Genomic DNA, 26,422 nt, shown 5'->3' with positions numbered 1-26,422 from the left:
TTCTGTCACTGTCAGATTCAATGTTCTGTATATGGCAATTGGGTCAGGTATGTAATTGTGTTAGTAATTTTCTCTGCTTGTTTTAGCAGTTATTATGAGAAATATATTAAAATCTACCTAGATTGGGATTATGTGTTTTTTCTTTGAGATATGTCAGTGTTTATATATTTAAAGCTATGTTATTAAATTCATAGTTTATGGAGCTCATCTACCTTGTGTTATTTAATCTGCATTAGTTTTCTGTGTCTACTGTGACAAATGAACAAAAATTTGATGGTTTAATAGAACAGAAATTTACTCTTTTGTAGACCAGACATCTGAAATCAGTACTACTGGGTTGAAATCAATGTGTCAGGGGTGTATGCCCTCCAGAGGATCTAGAGAAGAATCTGTTTCTTACCTCTTTTGGTCTCTGGTGGCTGCTAGCATTCTTTATCTTGAGGCCTCATGACTTCAACCTCTGTCTCTGCGGTCATATTGCCATCTCCTCTTCTATCTATGTCAAATCTCCCCCTTCCTCCCTCTTTATAAGAATACATGTGATTGGATTTAGTACCCTCTTAGGTAATTCAAAATAATCTCTCCATCTCTCAATACTTAATCTAATCTGAAAAATTCTTTTCTGTCATATAAGGTAACTTGCATAGGTTCCAGGGATTCAGACATAGGTATCTTTTGGGGGCCACTTCAGCCTACAACAGGTCCCTTGGTCATTATGAAGCACACCACTTTAACAAGCTTCTTTAAAGTTCACTTTTTCTGTTAAGAGTGTAACCACACCAAATTTCTTTTATTACTGTTTATATATATTACTTCCATATCTGAACCTTCAACCTTTCTGTATTCTAATATTTAAAGTGTTTCTCTCATAAGCAGCAATATATAGTTAGATTTAAAAAACCTGGTCCACACTTAGTTCTTAAATTAATAGTGGTTTTGCACTTATCTAATGATGTACTTGCATCTGTATTTACTATTTGTGTTATAGTTTTATGTGCTTTTATCTTTATTGTTTTATGTTGGATTAATCAAATATTTTACATTATTCCATTTCCTTCTATTAATTATATTTTAAAAGAAATTTTTAATAGTTAGCCTAGGGCATAAAACATGTATTATTAAAGTCCAATGCAAATTGTTACTTTCACTGCTTGGCTGATACCAATTAAAACTCAGGACTTTTAAACTCCATTTATTTCCCCCTTATCACTTATGCTGCTGTTACCATAAATTCTAGATAAGAACAAAATTGAAACTGCTCAGGGTGCAACAATTATTATTTTGTACAGTTCTGCTTGTCTGTATTTTTCTTTCCAGTGTTCTTCATTTCTTCTTGCATGTCCATATTTTTCTATCTGGTATCATTTTCCTGAGGAGTTCCTTTTTTTTTTTTTTTTTTTTTTGTGATGCTGGAGATTGAACCCAGGGCCTTGTGCATGTGAGGCAAGCTCTTTACCCACTGAGCTCTAACCCCAGCCCATTCCCTTTAATTTTTATTTCAGTGCAGCCCTACTGGCGCCATATTTTCTTCCGTTTTTGTTCTACTGAACTCATCTTTATTTTCGTTGTTTTTGAAGGATATTGTTGCTGGCACAGAATTTTAGGCTTGTAGTTTTCTTTGTCTAGCACTTTAAAGATGTCACTACACTGGCTTCTGGTTTCATCACATCTATTAAGAAGCAACTGCTCTTACTGTTGCTTTTTTACTTGGAAGAAACGTGGGCCACATGTTCGCCACTACTAGCAATTTCTTCTAAAAGACTTTCCATTTTGGAGGTTCCCAGCATACTTCACTCTCCCATGCAGGCCAGGTATTGTGACGAACCCTGAGCCATTCTGAGCTGGCCACTGTACTGGATAGATGACTGGAGCTAGAGCCTGGCTTCCCACTCTTTCAGCCTTTCCAGGAGACTCCAAGTGTGTGAATGAAATTATTTTGTGTGTTTAGCCTTGGCTGCATGGTGACTTCATCTGACACCAGCTGAAGTGCCTGGCTGAGCCTAGTCCAGACAGCAGGCCTGTGGACCATAAATGGTTTTGCCATAATGTGCCTATGTGTGATTTTTTTCTCCTTATTGCGTTTGGGGTTTATTGAGCTTTTAGAATTTGTAGGCTGATATCTTTCATCCATTTTGGAACATTTATTGCTTATTTCTTCTGCCCCGTTCTCTCTCCTCTACCTCTGAGACTTCAATTATTTTTCCATCATGGTTCTTATGCTCTTACCATCTTTTCCCCATTCTTTGTGGTTTAGTTTGCATATTATTCTAATTTACCAATTCCTGGCTCTAATGTGTTCAATCTGATATTAAACCCACTCAAAGAGTTCTTTTGTTATTGTATTTTAAAGTTCTAGAAAGTTGATATTATTCTTTTTTTATAGCTTCTAAATCTCTGGGGAAAATGTCTTTTTTAGCTATTCCCTCCATCTTTTCCTCTGTTTTTGTGAACATACTAATTGTGGTTATTTTAAAGGCTTTGTGTATTAGCTAAAGTATCTGGATTATCTGTGTGTCTGCTCCTATTGTCTGCATTTTGTTTTGTCATCAGCCAGGTTTCTGTCTCTTTGCATTTCTTTCTTTTTTTTAAATGCTAGGACACACAATTTTTAATTTTTAAGTTTTCAATGAATTTTTATTTATTTATATGTGGTGCTGAGAATTGAACCCAGTGCCTCACACGTGCTAGGCCAAGTGCTCTACCACTGTGCAATGACTCCAGTGCCTCTAGCATTTCTTAAACTGTCTTCTAGTGCTTGTATGTTAAAACCAGAGGGTCCAGATGGCACTAGACTTCATCGGTGCAGGGACTTCCTTCCTTCCACTAGGCAAGTGTAGTGACGGAGAGGTCTATTCATACCTTGTTCTTAAATTAATAGATATACCGAGATGGGTTGGGTTGGCCTGCAGTTTCATTTAAGACTCAATCACCTCTGGATCATCCCTGTTCCTTAGTGTGGCACTGAGGGATTTTGATTAAAAGCCCCTGGTGGGTGTCTGTCTTAAAAGGCTTTCCCTTTTAGAGGTTCCCAGCATACTTCACTCTCCCATACAGGCAGCTTCCAGATGAAAATCTTGAGGGAAAGACTAACCATGTGCTTAATGTTGGCTCTTTGTTTCCTAAGAAATGTGAAATGAAAATATTTTACTCTACTTTTATTTATTTATTTTTTAAGTTGTTAGGCAAATTCCCCAGACTCCTATGTGGCCTTAGTGCTAATTAAATGCTCCTTGGAAAGAAACTGGCTGTATGTTCCATTTCCAACCCGTTAATCCCTCCTTGTGCAACTGCGACAAGTTTTGCTGTCTTTCTTTTCCCCAGCGTTTGCTTTTTCTAAGGACTAGGCCTCATTCTTAGCTCAGATCCAGAATCAGCAAAAGCCCCCATGGGGGTTGGGGATGGGGGAACTGAACAGCTGGTCACTGGCAACTCACCTTGGAAAGGTTCTTCTGTCACTACTAATTGAGTTCTTTCATGTCCCACTGCTTCTGCAATTCTGTGATGCCTTCATAAATATGAATTTAAAGGTTTATCTGGCTCTTTCAAGTTATTACAATTTACTGACCTTTCCTGACCTACTACATCCTAACTGGAATATTAATTTTATACGTGTATTAATTTTTAATCTGTTACCTGATTAAATTCTCTTATTCTTTGCTTTTCCATTAATTATTTTGGATTATAATCTTATTAGATACAAGTAGGCAGTCTGAATGTCTTTGTTTTCTTTCTCTACATCAATATTCCCATACTCTTGTTAAATAGAGTAGATACAGTGGACATTCTTATCTTGTTCTTAAACAGGGAAGTACATAGATAACATCTTGTAAGGTCCTGGCTTGTCTCCTATATATAATACCTATGTTAGACACATACATGTCTGACATACATGTATATACATACATATACTTAGCATGATCATATATATATATATATATATGAGTACATAACACATGTAACAATATCATGTTAAGTATCTACCACTTCCTAAGTTAGAGTTCTCAATATAAGTTGGTATAGGATGTGTCCAATGCTTGTGCAAGTTTGGGTATAATTATATGATTTTCCCCTTTATCTCTTTATGAAGAATATTCATGGTTTCTAAATAGTGAACCAATCTTGCATTCCTGGGGTATCTGGTCATGATTGATGTGTATGTGTGTGTGTGTGTATTTTTAATATGCTGCTGGATTCTGTTTGTTAATATTTTGTTTAATACATTTGAATTGAGGTTCACAGTTTTTGATATATATATTTTTTTCAGATTTGGGTATCAATGATGTTATGGTTTAGATGTGGTGTCCCCCACATCTAGCTCACGTGTGAGATAATACAAGAAGGTTTGGAGGAGAACTGATTGGGTTGTAGCCTTAAAACCTAATCAGAGAATTAATCCGTGATGGGATTAATTGAGTGGTGTCTGGAGGCAGGTGGGGTGTGGCTACAGAAAATGGTTCATTAGGGGTGTGGCTATGGGGTATATATTTTGTATCTGGAGAGTGGGGTCTCTCTCTCTCTCTGCTTCCTGATCATCATGTGAGCTGCTTCCCTTTGCCATGCTCTTCGGCCATAATGTCCTGCCTCATCGTGAGCCCCGAGGAATGAAGCTGGCCACTTACCGACCTCTGAAACCGTAAGCCCCTAAATAACCTTTCCTCTTCTGCAATTGTTCTAGTCGGGTCTTTCAGTCACAGCAGCAAAAAAGCTGACTAAAACAAATGATATATTTGCTTCATAAATAAGTTTTCTTTCAGTTCTCTGAAATATAGCAGCATTGGCATTTTTTGGTCTTTAAAGATTCGTTAGAAATGTCCCATGAAGTCATCTGGGCCTAGTGAATTTATGGATGGAGTTAACTCCTTTCTCCATTTTTTTCCTATACCAATTTTTCTGAATTTGACTCTGTCTCTACTAAGGTCAATTGCTGTAAGTTGTTCTTTTTTTACAAATTTCATCTAAGTTTTAAAATTTATTTGAATAAATTATACAGTTTCTTGTTTTTTTCAAAGTAGTCTTATTTTTTAATATTCTATTTTGATGGTTAGTTCTTATTTTTGTTTATTCAGGCAATCTCCTTTTCATGTACTAGCTAGTGATTTGTCTATTTTATTAATATATGTAAGAAATCAACTTTTAGATTATTTCTATCAATTTTCTGCATAATCCATTCTTTTCTTTGTGTTAATTCTTTTCTTTTGTGTTGTTTTGTTTTGGTTTGTATTCCTCTCTTTGGGTGTTTATGTTTTCTTCTTTTTTGCACTTTTACTCATATGGGTATAATGTTATGAAAATTCCTCTGATATCTGTTCAAGATCCATTCTGATATTTTGTTTTCACGATTACTTTCAAGGAATCACAACTTATATCTTATACTTCCTCCTTGACTCAGGATCTGCTTACATAATGTTTAGAATTTCTAGGCGGACGAACATTTTTGTCATTGAGATTAAACACAGGGGTGCTTAATCACCGAGCCATACCCCCAGCCCTTTTTATTTTTTGAGACAGAGGCTTGCTGAGTTGATGAGGCTAGCTTTAAACTTGCTATCCTCCTGCCCCAGCCCCCTGAGCTACTAAGATTACAGGCATGAGCCACCTTGCCTGGCTTTTCTTGGCATTAATTCTTATTTTATTTTTTGAATTCTGATTAAAGAATATTTTCTTCTTTGTAATTTATGTTTATGGTGCCTTTGTCTAGTATGAGATAACTGTATTTAGGAAGATTTATCTCTGTGTTTTCTATTTTGTACCATTGGTCTACATGTCTGCTTTGGTGCAATACCATGCTGTTTTTGTTATTATACTTCTATAGTATAGTTTAAGGCCTGGTATTTGTGATGCTTCCTGCTTTGTTTTTCTTGCTAAGCATTGCTTTGGCTATTCTGGGTCTCTTATTTTTCCAGATGAATTTTATGGTTGCTTTTTCTATTTCTATGAAGAATGTCACTGGGATTTTAATAGAAATTGCATTAAATCTCTATAACGCTTTTGGTAGCATGGCCATATTGACAATATTAATTCTGCCTATCCAAGAGCCTGGGAGATCTTTCCATCTTCTAAGGTCTTCTTCAATTTCTTCCTTTAGTGCTCAGTAGTTCTCATTGTAGAGGTCTTTCATCTCTTTTGTTACATTGATTCCCAAGTTTTTTTTTTTTTTTTTTTTTGAGAGTATTGCGAATGGGGCAGTTTTCCTAATTTCTCTGGCAGTGGATTCATCACTGATGTATCGGAACACATTTGATTTATGGGGTTGATTTAATATCATATTACTTTGCTCAATTCATTTACTGGTTCTAGAAGTTTTCTGGTGGAATTATTTTTTATCTTCTAAATATAGAATCATGTCACAGGCAAATAGGGATAGTTTGAATTCCTCTTTTCCTATGCATATTCCTTTGGGTTTAGCATAGATAGCTTTTACAATGTTGAGATATATTGCCTAGCAAGCACAAGGCCCTGGGTTCCATCACCAGCACTGCAGAAAGAAAAAAACCAAACCAACCAGTTCCTCATTTATGTCTTCTGTTTTCCTTAGGCATTACCCATCATGTTTATTTGCTCTTGTATTCCTTTTTGTTTTGTCTTCATTTGGAAATTATTTATTTATATTTCTAATATTCTGTTGACTCTTTTCAAATCTTCCTTTAGCCAATTACCTCGTGGTTTGGTTTTCCTAATTCTAAGTTGTTCTTTCACAAGTTATATCAGTTCAGTGAGGGTATCTAAGGAGGCCTAGCTCCACCAGGCATTGGCTCAAGGCTCTGTACTCAGCTTATTAACATCTCTTCTCAAGGTAGAGTAGAGCCCCCCCACCCCAAGCTCTAGCCCCAGCTTTTTGGCTAGTTCCCACTTCATGTTTCTGCCTTTTTTGTTTTGTTTTGTTTTAAATGAAGAGAAAGGTTTTTATAGACATACTTTTTATAAGACCAACAATAACTTTAAAAGAAAAGTGCCGAAGTGAAAGAATCTCTCTTGGAGACTAATCCGCTATGTTAGAGGTCAGGTGTCAAGGACTTTTTCTTTCTTTTGAAAGTCAAATAATTTGTTTGAATAAGCACTGTTGCTGCTTTGGATTAGTTTTCCCTAACATTTAGTATGTGCTTGTAAATATATTTCATAGAAATAAAATAAGACTGGCTATGTTGTGTTTATTTAACTCTTTCCTATCATACTCTCTTCAATTCTTTTTAACTCTTTGATTTTGGTCTTCTCACTTCTGTCCTATATGTCCCTTTTTGTGTTTGTGTTATAGTCTTTTGTTGCTTCTTCTAGTGTTGTCACTTTCTGGGGTTGTTTTCTATTTTCTTCTGTTTTCACAGTCTTTGCTAATCTCTTCCTACGTTTTTATGTTTTTGCTGTGATTCATGAATAAATTTATGAAATTTGTGAAAATAAATTTATGAACAAATTTTAAAGTTCACAGCCCAATAAACTTATTTGTAATCTATCCCACAATCCTATTGGTTTTTTACTGAGTGTTCTCTGGTTAATTTACTGCTCTTTCCTCTCTGGCTTTCTTATATGTTTGTATCAATGCTGTGGCTGCTCTGTTTAATTACCAGGGATTTTTCTGGTTGGGCTACATAAAGTTTCTTTAGGTAGTGGATTTCTGACATATTCTGAAATTGCTAGCCTAGCCCAGATTATGCTACAATTTGTCCTGTATGGCTTCTGTGTTGATCTTAACTGCTTTGGAAACCTTTATGTTTTTTTTTTTGAATCTGGGGAGCACATCTGTGCTTTACTTCATTATAAATGGACTATGCTAATGGATTTTTCCATGTGTGATACTGAGGAAGGAGGTGGTTCTCCTGCACTGTCATGCTCATACTGGAGCTTGAGCTGCTTTTCCTAATCACTATTATACAACCTCTTGAGTATGATACAGTAATAAAATGGAGAGGTTCTTAGCCATAAAGTAACAAAATTAAAAACCTCTCTTTACAAAAATATCACACAGAAGTAGAAGAGTAGTCTGAGATTTTCAATTGTGTTTTCTGTAGGCTGTTTGAAAATGCAGTTTTGTAAATACTTTGCTTCAAGATTTCAAGAGAAAAGCTGTTTCAAGGTATAATGCCCATCTGCCATCCGAAAGCCAAACTTCCTTCACCAAAGGAACACCTGCCTTATTTCATATACCTAGATTCCATGGTTGCCAATACCAGCACCTCTATAAACCTAAGCTGGAGTGAGATGAGAAATCGACTTGGTTCAGTCTCCCATAGGAGGTAAAATAAGAGGAAGAAAAAAATGTAACCAAGTAAAGGAAAAACGAATGGAAAAGTCATTAAAATGTCCTGACATGTCATACTACCCCTTTGGTCACTGAATGTTAGTTAATAGAAGAGGTGAGAACCATTTAGGGACAAATAATCTGGAAAAGAAGTCAGAAGGTAGACAATTATTTCTAGAGCTTCTACAGGGTGCCTTACCTTTTCCAAAACTTTGGCAATTCGGGTGCCAATTTGTTCAAGTGACTGTTGTGGATATTGGTCTTTACCAAGATTTTGCAATACCTAGAAGAGAAGGAGATGGCAGATTAGAGGAGTGAAGGCAAAGCAGATTCCATATGACAGTGCTGAGGCTGAACTGGGCACAGGAGCATGAGGGCACATGGCTTCTGCAGTTCTGTTGGTGAGGTAGTCTGGGAAAGACACATTTAAGGACATCTGCCATCCTCTCAGCCCTCTCCCACTTAGTAAAAATACAAACATGTAAAACATATTCACTCTAACAACATTAGAAAATAAGGGAATTGAAAACTATTTGTAATCTTGTCACCCAGACACAGCTACTCTATGTATGTATATGTTTATATGTGAGTATGTTTTAGATACTTTTCTATGTATACTTACATTATCTTTCTCATGAAATATGGGATTATACCACATACTGTAACCTATGTTTTCACATAATATATTCTGAAAATTTCTTCATGCCGATAAATCTATTTCTATCCAATCTTCCTACTGGTATCATTACATAGTATGTCTGTACCAAAATTTATTTAGCCCATCTTCTGGTGTAGGTATCTATGGTATGTTTTCCGATCATCTTTGAGGTCTTTTCTTTGCTAGATATAAGCTGGATCTGTCCTCTCCCTCTTCTTTATAATGTCTTCAGGAGAATTAACTGCTTCACATATTTCTCTCATGAGCCTCTATCTGATAGCAAGGCAGAATACTACCCACCTAGAGGGATAAGTCAAATTTAAAATTTTGTAGTAATAAAGAAAGCACTGGCTCAGTCCCAGGGCCTGAAAGACATTACACTAGATCTCAAGCCACCTAGATAACAGCTAACTGAAAAATAGCAAAAAATGAGTCCTGGCCATTTGTACTTTCACAACAGTGAGGCTAAAAATGCAACAGGCTGAACAAAGCTGAGCACTCACCTCTGTCAGCTGACTCTCACCAGTGTAGTGCAGACTGGCTCGGTTGGACACCCCATGCAAGTGGTCCAGGGTATGCATGCTCGTGGGGAGATTGCCATTGCACAGGGGCTCTGTCGCTGGCTGTTGTATGGGGGTGGCAAAGTCTATGTGTTCTGTGATGCTGGAAAATGAAGAATACCACATGAGCCAAATCCAAGTGGGTAGAGTGACGAGCACTAACAATCTGCTGCCCATGACTTCCACCTCCTCACTTCCACAAACTCCTCACCGGGGAGGTTTCCAAATGGGTGGGTTTTCTCGTAGGACTTCTTCCAGGGTGCAGATGGTGATAATACATATACCTGGTTCCTATCTTTTCCTTTATGCACAAAAGCACACTTGTCCCCATAGAAGAAGCCCCCAAAAGGCTTGATAGTAAATTCTCTACAGACATGGCTGTGCATTATGCTATGTGTAAGAAATATTTTCCTTTTTGACTTCAAGTGAATTTTATAGACACAACTGTGCCCTACACTGTGTATAAGATGTTAGATACTTTCCTTTATGACCCCAAGAGGACATTTTCCCACTACACAGGGGTTACATGTTATAGACTGTCATATGCACTGATAATGGCAAGTTGGCACTGCAGAATTTTACTTCAAAAATTAAGTTCAAACAAGCCATTTAAAAATTTTAACATATCAGGTAGCCATTCATTCATTCATTCATTATTTATACAGAACTTATTACATGTCAGACCTCAGGGCTACAATAATTATATTTAAAAGTAATACAGAAAACATGGTTCCTTCTGTGTGCTCATCATCTTGTGCAGGACTCACTTATTACAGATGTGGTAAGTTAGAAAAGATCAAACGATGGCATAATGAATGGTATATATTTCCTCTGCACCATGAGGAGGGGGCTGTTTCATGAAGGCTTCCCAGAAGAAGTAAGATTTACGTAGAAAATCTTAAGTATCAATGAACCAGGTGAGAAAAGTAGTGAGAACAACATTGCAGGTAAAGGCCACAGCACATGGAGGGAGGGCAAAGCTGAAGGTGGCAAGACAGGGCGCAGAGCAATAAGAAGTTACCAGAGTGTTTTAAATATGATTTGACTTCCCAGGTGAGGTAACACACGCCTGTAATCCCAGTGGCTCCAAAAGCTGAGGCAGGAGGATCGTAACTTCAAAGCCAGCCTCAGCAATTCAGCGAGGCCCTAGCAACTTAGCAAGAAAGACCCTGTCTCTAAATTAAAAATAAAAAGGGCTGGGGATGTGGCTCAGTGGTTAAGCAATCTGAGTTCAATTCCCAGGACCAAAAAAAAAAAAAAAAAAAATTTTTTTTTTTTTTTACTTGTATTCAGATAATTCTGAGCACTGAGGAGTGAATGGATCAATTAGGGCAAGAGTGCAAGAGTGCACAGAGCAAGAGGGCAACAGGAGGAAGCTGAGTGGAGATGATAGTGCTGTTTCAGAAAGAAGCAGTGGTAATGGAGTAAATGATTTGGAAAAGTACTCAGCGAGTAAAAGTGGCAAGAATTGGCACAGACTGGGTTTAACGGAGAAGGGAGAAGGATTATTAAGGATGATGCCTTGGATTCCTGGCCTAAGGTTAAGTATGATGCCTTGGATTCCTAGAGATGTTTATTAAAATATGAAATGAAACAACAACAAAAAAGAACCAGTGATTTTTTTTTTAAATGGATTGTGGGCAAGAAATTCATGGGTTTTGTTTTCTTGAGCTTGGGGTGCCTAAGAGAGATGTAGACAGAGGGTTCAGTAGATGAGTCCATAAATGAGTTGAGGGCTTTGAAGAATGATCTGGGCTGGAGATCTAAATTTGGGAGTTATCAATTTATCAGTGGTGAATGCAGTTTGAGAGTAGGTGAGTCTGAGAGTGACTGTAAAATCAGAAGGCTTAGTGGTAAACCTCGGGGAGTTCCAACACAGACAAAAAAAGCCCATAATACATTGTCCAATGGAAAAAAGCAGTTACCAGAGAGGCAACTGTGTTTGGCCCGAATCTGTCACTTTTGGTAAGTCTGGACTTGCTCTGGCTGCCCTACAAGTGTACAGTGTTCACAAGAGACTATGGGTTTGTTTCTACAAGGGATCTAACCTTCAACTCAACAAAGTTACACATGATTTCTGATGGCTTCTCCAAAATGTGGGTGAGTGCACTAAGAGCAAGGGCACGTTCACTGCTTCCCTGTCATGACATGCGTCCATTCTGTGGCTGTGGTCAGCAATGGTCATCCTTGGCTGACCAGAGCTCCAGGAGGGCTACTCTTCTGAGAGCTGTTGACAAAGAGGACATCCCTAAAGTCAGCTATAGCCCAGTGGGCCTGCTGTCACAATGTCATGAAGAAAGGATAGGTTGAAGATACTCACTCAATGTTTTTTGAAGAAACTGCAAGCCAGGTACTCACGATGGCAGTCAGCTCTACCCAGCGGAGCTTGAGGCACTCATCTGGGCTGGGCCACCCCAGACTCTGGTAGTCTCGTTTTTTTCCTGGAAGGAAAGTATGTCATGAATGGACATAACTATAAAGGTGATTATTTCATCCAGATGAGCGCATTTGGTGATGCCAGTCATTCTTTAGGGTTTAATCATTTCCATAGTCAACAAACAGATCTAATTAAAATCTTGTCATTCATGGCAACAGGAGTAAAAGTCATATTTGAATAAAGCCTTATTCTTGAAATTAGTTGAAGTAAAAATAGAATGCTTTGTTGGATTTAAGGTTGATCAACATAAATAAGGATTAAGGTATTCTTTTTTAAAAATATTTATTTTTTAGCTTTAGGTGGACACAATATCTTTATTTTATTTTTATGTGGTGCTGAGGATCGAACCCAGTGCCTCACTCATGCCAGGTGAGTACGCTACTACTTGAGCCATATCCCCAGACCCCAGAATTAAGATATTCTTAAATGTTAGCATTCTTACTTAATTTTACCCTCCTATATTTTGATTAGGACAAATTTAATTTAGAAGAAACTTATATCTCAAATGTAAGGTTTCTCAAACTGACACTGTTGACATGTTGAGCTAGTTATTTTGGTTGTAAGACCTGTCCTGTTCATTGGGGAACGTTTATCAGCATCTCTGTCCTCTACCTACTAGAGGACAGTTACACCAGCCCCAGTTACACCCACCCCAAATGTCTCACCCTTTGGTGGAGAACCACTGCTGTAAAGAAAAGCATCAGGGTGGGAAATGATGATGAGGAAAGGCTGCCATTTGTTGCAAGGGCACTTACTGTGTATTCGGGTCCTGGGCTAGGTGCTGTACATTCACAACCTCAGGAGGCAGGCTTTAATCCTCCCATCTCAGGTGAGATAACAGGGACTCAGAGAGAGTGAGTGACCTGCCCAACATGTGGTAGAGCAGGTAGCAGGGCTGGAATCCAGCCCAGGTCATTTGACTCTCACACGAATGCTTCCAATCAGCACACTATTCAACGCTATTAAAGCTGTTTGTTTTATTATGTATTTATTTATTTTTTGCCATCATGAATTGAACCCAGTGACATTTCACCACTGAGCTATATCCCTAGTTTTTGGAGACAGGGTCTTGCTAAGTTGCTGAGGATATCACTAAGTTGCTCAGATTGGCCTCAAATTTGGGAATTTCCTGCTTCATTCTCCCCTGTTGCTGGGATTACAAGTGTTGACAGCATGACAGATAAAGCTCTGTTTGTTGATATCCTACACAGGTACTACCTTTTGGGTTTAGGCCCTTTTTCTAGATCAAGTCCTCAAGAAAAGAGTGGAACCAAGTCTCATCTGGGTAGGGGACTTATGAAGGAATTACAAGGGAATGGATGAGAGAAGAACTTGAGTTCTGCCTAGCACCTTTATCCTATAAGAATTTACCAATAACAGAAAACCATTTGAGGAACAGGCAGGGGTTTAAATTTAGATTTTAATAAAAAAGAAAAGAATGGTTTAGAAAAATTTCAAATTAACTCTGTAAAAATGAATCACTTTAGACATATCATAGGTTTTACAATAAAGCTTATTTTCCTTTTATATTTAAGAAATTCACTTGAAAAATATTTATTGAGCACCTATTATAAGGGGCTGAGAACTGTGTAAAACACTAGCAATACACACAGGAACAATAAGACAGCCTGCTCTTGAGCTCACAGTCTAGTGAGAAAGGCAAACAGACATCATTATACTATAATGGTAAGTGCTGGGGTGAAGGAAGAGAACACTTGCACAGAGAACAACTAATTCTGCTTGCAGGCACCAAGGAAGAGGTGGCACTTGAGTTTGAAGTTTAAGGATGAGTGGTATTTTAGCACCGCAGAGGTGGCATAAGGGCATTCCAGGCAGAGGGAACGGCATGTGCAAAGGCACAGATGTAAAATAAGAACATGGCTGGTTCAGAGAATGGTGCTGGAGGGCAGAGAGAGGCCAGGCTGTAAAGGGTCTTGTAGCCACACTAGGAAGTCTGCACTTTATCCTGCAGGCAATGGGAACACATCTCTCCATCTTGTTCACAAGGTATCATAAGAGGCTCGTTAAATGCCTTGCTGAGATCCAGTTACATTATGTCTATGGCACTTCCCTGGTCTTCCAGTCTAGTAGCCCTAACCAAAAAAGGAAATGAAATTAGTTGAGTGTTATGATTAGTTCTTAGAAAATCTATAATGGCTCTTAATGATCTCAACTTTTTCCCTACAGCTCACAAACTATCTGTTTCATACTTTGTTTTAGAACATTGTCTGGATTTCCCAGGAAGATTATGAGCTGACAGTAGACGGAATCTGTATTTATTTAAAAATTGGGATATTGAGCCTGTATTTCCACATGTCTTCCATGCTCAGAACTTCTCATTTTAATGGGAATAAGTGGTTCCATGATCTAACTTGCAAGCATGTTCAATGCCCCACCCCAAATTGAGTCCACTTAACACTGCTTTAGTGCTCTCATACTGTTTCAATCATATGTGGCTGTAATTTCCACTTTTGTAAGAAACTTTTAGATTTTTGTTTAAAAAGTAACACAGGTTTATTATGTAATATTTAGAACATGGAAAGGCTATAGAAGAAAATTTTTAAAAAATTACCTAAAGCACTGCATTACCCAGAGAGGACCACTTATAGCATTTTTTGTAACTCCTTTCTACACTTATGTCTATGCACTTGTTTATTATACCACATTTCACCAAATCTAAGATGTCATCAGTTGTAAGGTGCATATTGTTTTAAGCAATTTAACAAAGGAAAATAACTACAACTATTGTAAGATATAACCAATGGGTAAGATGTATCTGAATTTCAGAGATACTGAAATGTAAAAAAATATATAGTTGATAAAAAGAGCATATTTACTATTTCACAAGAATTGAAGTATTTCTATGCTATTTTATACACGGCATTTGTTCATCTGCTAGATTACAAACTATCCTGGTTGCATTGTACACAGCACAGACATGTTGTAATTTACTTATGCAGCTATAACGTTCAGGTTGTTTTCAAATTTTTACTATATTAAGCAACCCCACAATCAACTGCCATCTTTTGCACTACCTATTAGATGATTTATTTAGGGTAAATTACTGGAAGTAGAATTATTGGTATATTTTGAAATTTTTTTGTCTCTTGTAAAACTATACCCAAATTCATTTTATTAGCTTTTGCTGTTTATTACACATTTAAAAATAACTTGATAAGTGAAAGTAGTGACTGACTTTTTATGTTTGCCCTCGTTTGATTGCTAGTAAGCTGAATTTCTCACGTGTTTAGTAATGCCTAAGTGTGTGTGTATGTATGTATATTTGGTGAAAAATCTGCTCATACTTTATTGAAATACCATACTGTATTTTTGATGTTGAGTTGTGCATCTGTTATTTAAATGATAGTGATATCCTTCATCATATATTCTATAAATATATAGAAATATTCGGAAAACCTTTTATTTCAGCCCTTTGTCTTTTTATTCTGTAGTGCTTTCTAGTGCCACATTATTATTTTTCTCTCTTCCTTAGGAAAGTTCTTCACCTTAAGAACAAGTAAGTATTCATCTAAATTTTCTTCCTTCATAATTCTATGACACTTAATAACAACATTTAATGAAAATTCATTGGACTCTTCATTCCCATCTTTTATGTATGGACATCATTTTCACTGATACTGAGACAGACCTAACAGAGGCAAGTGTTGTCTTCCTCCTGTAACTTGTTAACAAATGTCAGCTTCCTTTAATAACGGAAGTAACTCAAGCTTTTAACTCTAGTCATAAACAAATATCCTTTTGGTGTCCTCAGAATTTATTACAGGTTTGTTCTTGGATTCAACTAAGCTGACCCCATTATTTATATTTTTTTATGGGCCTTTGCTTTCAGTTTTGGTAAGTACTTAAACCCAATCAAATAAGACACATTTTAATAAGATAAATTTTCAGTCTAAGATAGAAAAATACCCTTATAAAAAAGAATATAACATGTTTAAAAAGGAATTCTATCATCGTTATTTAATTGCTGAAAAAGATAGTCAACTGGGGGCATGGCAGTGGCCCTTAACATGGAGCTCATAGATGGGCTTCAGGACAAATATGAATCCCTGAAAGTACATGCCAAACTGTGACATATATGTGTTATTTCTCTTAGAGCAGTTCTAAAACATTTATCCAATACTTAAAGAGATTTCTGACTCACAAACACATACTACTACTGATTGGGCCCTATGTGCCAGTGCATTTTAAGTACTATTCACATATAAGGTCATATAATCCTTACTACCACCATGTTCAGTAATGCTATTATCATCCCATTTTATAGATAAGAAACATGAGGAATAGGGAAGTAAATGGCAGAACTAGTGTTTGAACCCTAGATGTCTGGTGAAAACTCCTACTTTTTTATATTATACTAGACTATCACGTTAAAAATCAGATATTTAAGCTTAAGGTGATAAAAATATAAGCCAAATAGTTGATAGTTTAAAAAAAAACAAGTAAATATAATATAATCAAAATAAACTTTTTGTACCAATAACTGAATTTGTTCTTTTATTTTCTCACCTAAACTATTCTAAGTCACAAACACATCCTTTGTGAGAAATGAGACAGTGAAATCTAAAAGAAGAAACTGGCATCTGAAACATTCAAGTTTACCTTGTGGCCCAGGAGATGCCACCTTGGGACCAGTGATCTCCAGGTTTGCTTGGTAACGATGCCCATTTTCTGCTTGGTTTGATTCAACCTTTTTCCCAGGAGTTTTCTTATGATCTCCTTTGGGTTTCTTTACACGTTTGACCTGGAATGTGATCTGGAAGACAGAAGTATGTCAGGGACAAATTAGGCCAATTATGAAATCTGTGCATTCCTGTGGATTCGATGGCTTTAAGAATAACCCAGATGGATATACTAATTACACCATCTGATCATTGGACATTGTATAGGTATGTTGGAGTATCCACTGTATCCCATTAATATGTACAATTATTTATGCTATGCAGCAACTAAAAAATATTTTTTAAAATATAAAGTTTCAAAAGAAAAACAAACAATCCACACAACCCCGCAAATCCAGTCTTGTCTTAGGGTTAAGTTCTCTTTTCTAAGTTAAGTTAACTTAACCTACATTAACTTAACCTAAGTTAATCTTTTGAAACTTTATATACTCTTGGAAATAAGGTCTTGTTATGTTGAACTACAGGGCTCAAGTGATCCTTCTGCCTCAGTCTCATGTTTGCTGGGAAGAAGGCATGCACCATCATATCCAGCTAAGTAATGAAAAATGGGGGCTGGGAGTGTAGCTGTACTTGCCTAGCATGCACGAAGCCCTGGGTTCGGTTTCCGGTATTGGGGGGAAAAAAAGACAAATAAAAATGGTTAATGAAATGAAAATCACAGTCTTGAAGACTGTCTAGAGAACACTGAAAGAAAGATCTGATCTGGGCAATTCCAAGTCTGCAGGAAGTTTGAGTGTGGTTTCATACCCATTTCATTTCCTCCCATCTTCTAGAAGAGTAATAATGAGTAAGTAACATAAAATGCTTCCTGCGGTACATTTCCAATGTGAAGGCTAACCATGAGTGTGGAGTAAAATAGTGCTCCCACACTCGACAAAAACTTCACACTTTGCACACCAGGAGCAGCCCAGGACCAGGGCACAATTCCATGAGGACTGAGTTGGTAAACTTACCCACTCTGTTGCTTCATCGTCTTCACTTCTGCAGTCTCCATAACAAGAGCTTTTGGCCACTCCATCCTGGGGACCTTTCTTCAGCACACGTATCCCCTGCAAGTCTAGACGTCGCCCCTTCATCTCAAGTGCTCCCCCAAAGCCTTCCAGCGGCCAGGCCTGTTGAAATTCATCCACCAAAGCCAGTATCTCTTCTGACATCTTTGTTTCATCTGAATTCTCCATCTCATCAGAACCATTGCTTTCCTCAACCACTGTACCTGGAATTAAGTTACATAGTTCTCATTCAAGTACTCAGTGACTACAACCCTACTTATATAGAAGTGTTGGCTTTGCTTAGAAGCACTTCTAATGTCCACCTTCATGAAAATACCATTTGCATCTTGAAAATTCATAGCAGAATATTATCTCTGCCACTGAGCTGTTGTCAAAAGCCTGGCTGAGAATAATGTAGCGGCTAGATAGCAGGTAGTCAAAGATACACCACTAGTGTGGCCACGCTATGTTATTTTCTGAAAAACATCCACTTGCTCTCTATATAAGACTTTAACACATCTTTCTTACTACTAGATAGATCATCCAGACATAAACTAACATTCTACAGAACTAAAAAATACAATTAATAATATGGACCCAAGAGACATCTGTAGTTATTTCATCCATCAACAATGGAATTCACTTTCTTCTCAGCAGCATATGGAACATTTTCTAAAACAGACATATTATAGGTCACAAAGGAAAATTTAGCAAATATAAAAAAACAATACTTTGCATTCTATCAGAACATAATGAAATTAAATTAGAAATCAACAATAAGATATGAAAAAAAAAAAACACTCTCACACCTGGAGCTTAATAATACACTTTTAAATAATGAATGGTTAACAGAAGAAATCAGGGGAGAAATTAAAAAAAAATCTTAGAAGTAAATGAGAATAGTGATACAACATATCAAAATCTCTGGGTCAGTATGAAGGCAGTTCTAAGAAGAAAGTTTACAGTGTTGAGTTCATGCATCAAAAGAACAGAAAGATACCAAATAAATAATCTAATATTACACCTCAAAGCCCCAGAAAAAGAAGAACAAATTCACACCAAAATCAGTAGAAGACAGGAAACAATTAAAATCAGAGCTGAAATGAAACTGGGAATAAAAAAATAATACAAAATATCAATAAAACAAAAGAGCTGTTTTTTTGAAAGAGCAAACAAGATTGATGAACCCTTAGCCAAACTAACAAAAAGAGAGAAAACAAATTAACAAAATTCAAGATGAAATAGGAAATATCAGCACAGACACTACTGAAATACAGAGAATCATTAGAAATTATTTTGAAAATTTATAGTCCAATAAGCTAGAAAATTTTGAAGACTTTGACAAATTCCCAGAGACATATGACCTACCCAAACTGAACCATGAAGATATAGAAAACTCAAACAGATCAATATCAAGAAATGAAATTGAAGCAGCTATCAAAACCTTCCAGCAAAGAAAAGTCTAGGACTGGACAGATTTTCAGCCAAGTTCTACCAGAACTTTAAAGGAGAACTAATACCAATCCTCTATAAAATGGAGGATTATTATTCTATAAAATAGAAAAGGAGAACACTGCTAAACTCATTCTACAAAGTTGGTATCACCTTGATACCAAAACCAGACAAAGCCATATCAAGGAAAGAAAACTTCAGGGAAATATCCTTGATGAACATAGATGCAAAAATTCTTAATAAAATATGTGGCAAACTGCATACGAAACCACATTAAAAAAATAGTGCATCACGATCAAGTTGGTTTTATCCCAGGGATGTATTTTTTGGTTCAACATACAGAAGTCAATACATGGAATTCACTACATAAATAGTTAAGGTCAAGAATTTATGAAGTACAGTACCAATTCATGTTTAAAACACTAGAAAAAGTAGGGATAAAAGGAACTTACCTCAACATTGTTGAGATGATATATCACAAACTCAAGGCCAATATTATACCGAATAGAGAAAAACTAAAAGCATTTTCTTTAAAAACACAACAAAACGAGGATCTCACTTTCACCACTCCTATTCAACATAGTCTTTGAAACTACAGCCAGAGCAATCAGGCAAAAGAAGGAAATTAGAGGGATATAAACAGGAAAAGAAGAGTTCAAATGATCTGTTTGCTGATGACATGATCCTTATATTTAGAAGACCCCCCCAAAAAAAATCCACCAAAAGACTTCTAGAGCTCATAAATGAATTCAGCAAAGTAGCAGATACAAGAACACTCATAAATCAATGTGTTCCTATATTCCAATGATGAATCTGCTGAAAAAGAAATTAGGAAAACTATCCCATTCACAATAAGCCAAATAAAACAAAACAAACAAAAAACGAAAAAATACTTGGGAATCAGTCTAACAAAAGAAATGAAGTGAAAACTACAGAACACTACAGAAAGAAATTGAAGAAGACCTTAGAAGATGGAAAGACCTTCTATGTTCTTGGATAGGCAGAATTAATATTGTTAAAATGGCTATTCTCCCCAAAATGCTATACAGAATCAATGCAATCCTCATCAAAATTTCAATGACATTCTTCACAGAACTAGAAAAGGCAGTCATGAAATTCAATTGGAAAATTAAGAGGCCCAGAATAGCCAATAGTGATAAGAGCAAAACAGGAGATATTACAACATCAGACCTCAAATTATACTACAGAGCTATAGTAACAAAACAGCATGGTACTGGCACCAAAACATACGTGAAGGCAGTGGTATAGAATACAAGATGCAGAGACAAACCTACAAAAATACAGTTACCTGGTATTAGATAGAGGTGCCAAAAACACACATTGGGAGAAAAGATTGCTTTTTAACAAATGGTGCTCGTAAAACTGGAAATCCATACTTGGAACAATGAAATCAAACCCCTATCTCTCACCCTGCACAAAATTCAACCCAAAGTGGATCAAAGACCTTGGTGTTAGACCAGAAACTCTGCACCTGCTAGAAGGAAATATAGGCCCAACACTCCAACATGTTGCCACAGGAACCAAATTAACAAGACTCCTAAAATGCAAGAAATAAAATAAGAAAATCAATAAGTGGGATGGCATCATATTAAAAAAGCTTCACAGCAAAGGAAACAAAAATTTATATGAAGACAGAGCCTACAGAATGAAAATGATCTTTACCACCAGCTCCTCAAATAGGGCTTACCATCCAGAATATAAAAATAACTAAAAAAACTTAACACCAAAAAAACAAACAAACAACAAACAACAACAACAAAACCAATCAAAATCAAATAGGCAAAAGAACTAAATAGACACTTCTCAAAAGAAGAAATACAAATGTTCAAGAAATATTATGAAAAAATGTTCAACATCTCTAGCAATTAGGGACATGCAAATAAAAACTACATTGAGATTTCATTTCACTCCAGTCAAAATGGCAATTATCCAGTATACAAATAATAATAAATGTTGGTGAGGATGTGGGGAAAAAGATACACTCATGTTTTATTGGTGGACTACAGATTAATGCAACTACTCTGAAAAGTAGTATGCAGATTCTTCAAAAAACTAGGAATGGACCCACTATATGACCCAGCTATTCCACTTCTTGGTATATATCCAAAAGATTTTAAATCAGAATATTACACTAATGTAGCCACATTGACGTTAATTAACAGCAGCACAATTCAAAATAGCCTAGCTATGGAAACTAGCTAGGTGCTCTTCCAACAGAGGAATGGATAAAGAAAATGTGGTTATACATGCATTGGAGTATTAGCCATAAAGAAGAATGAAATTATAGCATTTGATTTGTATAAATCATAGCATTTGTAAATGGATGGAACTGGAGACCATTACACTAAGTGAAATAAGCCAGTTCCAAAAAGTCAAAGATCAAATTTGAATTTCAATTAGTGGGAGCTAATTCAAAATAAGGGTAAGGAAATTAAAAAAGAAAGAAAGAAAAAAAAGGAGAGGGAATTTCATCAAAATAGAGGAAAGATCAGTGGGGGGGTGGGTGAGGAGGAAGAAGGGAAAGGAAAAGGGAAGAATAGTGAAACGAATCTGATTGAACTTTCTCTATGTGCATGCACACATGTGGCATGGTAGGCTCTGCCATTATGTGTGTCTACAGGACACTAATAAAAGAAACAAAGTAAACTGTAAATAGATTGAAGGCAGCTGGGTGGAGTAGGGAGGTGGAGGGGTACGTGATGGGAACTGAACTGGAGTGGGTTGTGTTCCATGCTTTTGTGATAATGTCAGGTTATATCCTGGTGTTGTATATAAAAAGAATTAAAAAAGAAAGAAAAAGACAGATGGCAAAGAAGAAGCTTATTATGGTGTGTTATAGTGTACTTTCTTCCTAAAATGGTTACCAAGTTATTATTTATGTTGTTCAAGTACATAAAGCCTCCCATGGATGCTTTTTGGTACAATGAGTAAGCAAAAACTCTCTCCTCCAAGAACCTGACATTTCCTCAATGTTCATAACCCTGCAACTTCCCCTCTGTGCTTAGATAACAAGGAGGCTTGGTGCATGTTATCCCGAGTTTCCTAAATTCTTTACTGTTTAACTTTGGTTGTTCATTTTGAATTAATGGCTGGCTCTTACGCTGTGTGTTCTGTGAAAGTTCTCTCTCATCTTTTTTGGAAGTAGATGGGTCACAAAAGCAAATTGCTTATTCCTCCTTTTGTAACAAGTACTGATATTGATTAATCAGAGAGCTCTGGTTGACGGTTCAGACAACGCCAGTCTGTTGTTCCAGTGCAAGAACCTTCAGTTGGCAACTCCGCTTGTTTAGGGATTTAGAACATCATATTAATTAGGCAACGTCAGGATGCTCATACTCAAACCGACTAGATCTATAGCTGCAGTGAGCAACGCATCTTAGAAATGCTGGGGGTTGGGGGTGAGAAACATGGATGACTACCGCAGTTGCAAATGACTTAAAGCTTTGAGCCATATTCACAGGTCAACAATGTCACCCATACTTCTGGTGGCATCTCCGCCTCTCATCCCATTTTCTACTGCAGAAAAGTGGGAAGGTCTGATATCAAATTGGGGGCACTGTTAGAAATCTCTACAACTCTTCCTTGAAAAAGCCATAGGGTTCTTCTCTTTACTCATACAAGTGACTACAAAATGTACTGCTGTCTTTTCAAGTAAGTTCCTTTTAGGCTTTCTGAACCAATCTGTTGCTTTCTACTGCTTTTTATTATTTTTTTTAATTTTTATTTTTTTAGTTATAGTTGGACACAATACCTTTATTTATTTAATGTGGTGCTGAGGATCGAACCCAGTGACTCGTGTGTGCTGGGCAAGAGCTCTACCGCTGAGCAACAACTCCAGCCCCTAATTATTATTTTTAATTGTGTTCTGAAACAAGCATATGGGTTTGTCAAACCTTTTTCTTTAGGATATTCAGACAAAAGTAGTCAGTTACTTGCCTAAATTAAGTAGCTGGTAGTATAATATATGCAGGGCTAAGAGGCCTGATTTTCAGTTTCTCTTTTGTTTGCTCTGATGTCCCTAAAGTCCAACACTGCACCTGGCACACAGCAGACACACAGGTGTGGAAGGCATTAATGAGGACCTGGGAACAACTGGTTTGTGAGGTTCTTGAAGATCTGCTTCTTTTGCCTTTGTCTTGTCCACTGGCATTTCAGGTCTTTTAACTTTAAGGTCTGCCTTGTCAATTGCTAATGCACTGTCAACCCTGCTGATGGGCATGCAATATGAAGTTGAGCACTGGAACACTAGCATAGTGTCTGGTGCACTGTGTGATTTAAAAGTTCTCTGCAGATCACTTAGGAAGGCAGCTCTACAGGGATGCTACTGGGACCCCAAATAGCAACTTCACTGGAAGAGTCGCTTGGCATCTGACTGTGTTCACAGAGTTGTTTCTAAGAGTCCCTCATCTTATCTTAGATTCTTTTTCTTCCTTTTCCTATGGCAACCGTAGGATTCTTTGTACCCAGTCTTGAAATAAGAAAAGGCTTTTGATAGGTTTGGCTCCAGCAAAGAATATGGACTTAAAGAAAACTGGCTTTTGGCCAAGAGGAACTGCAGTAAGTGATACCTGTGTATAGTCACAGTTACACATGGATCCTGTGTTTGGAAACCTTACTTCCTTTCTGTAGGCACTACTATTTGAAAAGCATTCATGTCATTTACCTGCACAAGTTCTGCAAACCCAATTCCCAAAGGTTACTCCTTCCCTGTGCCCCTAACATATGGTAATACATATCATTATAATAAAATTCTTAAGAGAGAGAGGCTTTCATTAATGGAAATTGATGTTCTAATAAAAAGACACTTCAGAACTTACTGCATGCTTCTGCTATTGGCAGCCTTTAGGCCTTTCCAAAGGTTGCTGGGTTGGGGGTCACAGGAATTTCTAAAGAAAAACGCTGAATATATACATCTTCATCTATACCCCAAAGGTGAGCAATCAATAGATCATAAAGTGCTATGAGTTAGAAAAAGAACAATCACCACCAAATCTTTATTTATTTAGAGTCTACTATGTGACTATCTCTGTACTTGAAGCTATACAGATGGGAGCAAAAAGAAAATGAAAGTTCCTGACCCCAAAGAATTAAATATAACCAATTTAGAATCAAGTTGGACAAAAAGAACAAAATATTTGAATGTAACCACAAAATATTTCTCAGAGGAAAGAGGTTGAGCATATATTTTATCTATGGGTTTGTGAGGATTTTGGTTCACAAGCAGCCTCTTAAGTCCTGAAGGAGTACAGTCACGTCTATGTTTGTAGAAGTGAATGTTTACTGAATTCCAACTGTGTACCTGGAACTAAAATAAATGCTTTCCAAATTACTCAAAAAATCATTGTAAGAAACATTTTAAAAAAACAAGTAAACAAGAAAAAGAAGGCTGAGGAAGGTCAAATAATGTGCTCAAGATTTAACAACTAGTAGGTGTAGAGCCAGAGCATGACAACAATATCTCTGACTATAAAATCTATGTTCTTCCTTCCACTGTAAGGGATGCTAGGAAGGAATTCTGAACTAGATGATGAGGTGAAGCAGTGATTTTCAAATGTTAGTCAGTGACACATTTTCACCAATCCTTAGCAAAATGAGAAATAAAAAAGGGACAATCAAATAAAACTCTCTCACACTGATACACATTTATTGGTGTAAGGTTGTAAACAATAAAGGACAGAAACTGACCTTTACCCTGAAATCACTTTTGTACTTTTCTGACATTAAACTATTCTGCTTAATGAACTAAAGGTAGTACTAGATTCTAGACTTTTTAAAAATATGACCTTATCAATTAAAAACCTAAAGTTCTTCCAGGTGTAATGTTGCAAAACTGTAATCCCAGAGACTTGGGGGAAGCTGAGGCAGGAGGATCCCAAGTTCAAGGCCAGTCTGGGCAACTCAGTCAGATCCTGTCTGAAAAATATAAAAGGGCTGGGATGTAGCTCATTGATAGAGTGCTCGTCTAGCATGCAAAAGCCCCTGAGTTTAATCTCTAATACCACAATCAAATCATCAATCAATCAATCAAGTTCTAATGCATCAAAACCCTATTTAAGAGAAACAAAGGTCTGAAGGTTTCAGGATGAACTTTAGTTATACCACCTGCTGAAGATCCCAGGCAATTTCTCCGAGTCTCAATTTCTTACCTATAAGAAGGGCTGAATAATATCTACTTCATAAGGTTAGTACATAATTCACAATACTTTGTAAATTATAAAATGTCACACAAAGTTAGTAATTACCATGATAGTGGCAACTGGAGAGAATTCAACTATTTGTATCTTTAAATTTTCCTCCAAATATAGGTTTTTCAAAAATGTCAAAAGTTTTCTTTAATGTATATGCTTAGTTTTTATTATAACACTATTTGTATTAAAAAGTGGGAGTTTTTCTGACTCTGATAACCATACTATAGGAAGCCTACTGGTATCAATGTAGTTCTGTGGACTTGCTGTTAGAACCTGGGGAATAAGAAAAGGGTATGCCCAGAATTTAGACAGATCATAAAGAAAAGTTAGTACCTGACAGTAAACAGGAAGTGTCACCATCATATTATAGACTGAATTAGAAATGTGAAAAGGAATCCACCCTAAGAGACAGTCTACATGGTGCTGAAAGGGACCTGGAAAAAAACCTAGTCTCAGGGCAACTATATTTATCCCTAGTATGGGAACAGGATGGAACTACATGGGGATCATGGAACTAAAGAAACCACACTGTTATGATCTGTCTCAGCAATGATGTGTCCAAAAAAAGGGAGACAAAGGGCAAGAAGCTGCTTGGGTTTTATTCTGAACTGTCCTGGGTGGCGGGGGAAGAACTTCTTTGGTAGTTGTAAATATCCTAGTCACTGTGGAGTTCTATTGTTTTGGAATAAATACTATTTCTATAAATGACTAAAATATCACTTATTACTCAGTTTAATTTCTGTGGATTCTTAGTTTAGCAAGCAACCTCATGATACTCATTGAGTTGTACAGGTATCTTAATGCCAAAAAAGAGACATGAAGTGCTAGGTACCAGGGAGGAGTAGTCCCAATTATAAACAAACACACTGGCCAACAGGTTAAGAATAAATACATCTTTTTGAGTTGGTAAATGCGGTTTATTTCCTTAAAGTCCAATAGTTCTGGGTAAAATGGCTTAATCTACTTTCCTAAACCTGTGAAGGTCATGACTGGTGGAAAACCACCACTGTTGTGTTTTCATCAGCACCAGTGGTGTTCCTTGCCTTTGAGGTCTTTCTTCTCTGAGACATCACTTTTTATATATAATATTAAAAGATTCTGTAGCTGTAAATATATTAATCCAATTTATACAGGAAGGCAAATGCATTTCACTAACAAATGCATTCAGTTCACAAGGAATGTCA

General features: G+C 36.8%; 1 protein-coding gene across 4 annotated transcripts in view; it reads right to left on the bottom strand.

Moving 5' to 3' along the window:
- Positions 1 to 26,422, bottom strand: part of TTC17 (tetratricopeptide repeat domain 17) — a 110,044-nt gene that overhangs the window by 19,935 nt on the left and 63,687 nt on the right. For 2 of the 4 annotated variants that reach the window (XM_081264974.1, XM_081264975.1), the window contains 5 exons: positions 17,542 to 17,801; positions 16,509 to 16,662; positions 11,772 to 11,892; positions 9,395 to 9,554; positions 8,433 to 8,516 (listed from right to left, as the gene is read on the bottom strand). In XM_081264974.1, coding sequence (XP_081121100.1) covers positions 8,433 to 8,516; positions 9,395 to 9,554; positions 11,772 to 11,892; positions 16,509 to 16,662; positions 17,542 to 17,801 — 779 coding nt within the window. Of the gene's footprint in view, positions 1 to 8,432; positions 8,517 to 9,394; positions 9,555 to 11,771; positions 11,893 to 13,275; positions 13,982 to 16,508; positions 16,663 to 17,541; positions 17,802 to 26,422 lie in introns of those variants that run through there. The other 2 variants (XM_081264977.1, XM_081264976.1) reach the window with 2 other exon arrangements.

This window comes from Spermophilus citellus (genome assembly GCF_964194105.1).
Source record: "Spermophilus citellus genome assembly, chromosome: 2".
Taxonomy (NCBI): Eukaryota; Metazoa; Chordata; class Mammalia; order Rodentia; family Sciuridae; genus Spermophilus; species Spermophilus citellus.
The sequence above is the reverse complement of the archived record's forward strand: the minus strand, read 5'-3'. Positions and strand labels throughout refer to the sequence as shown.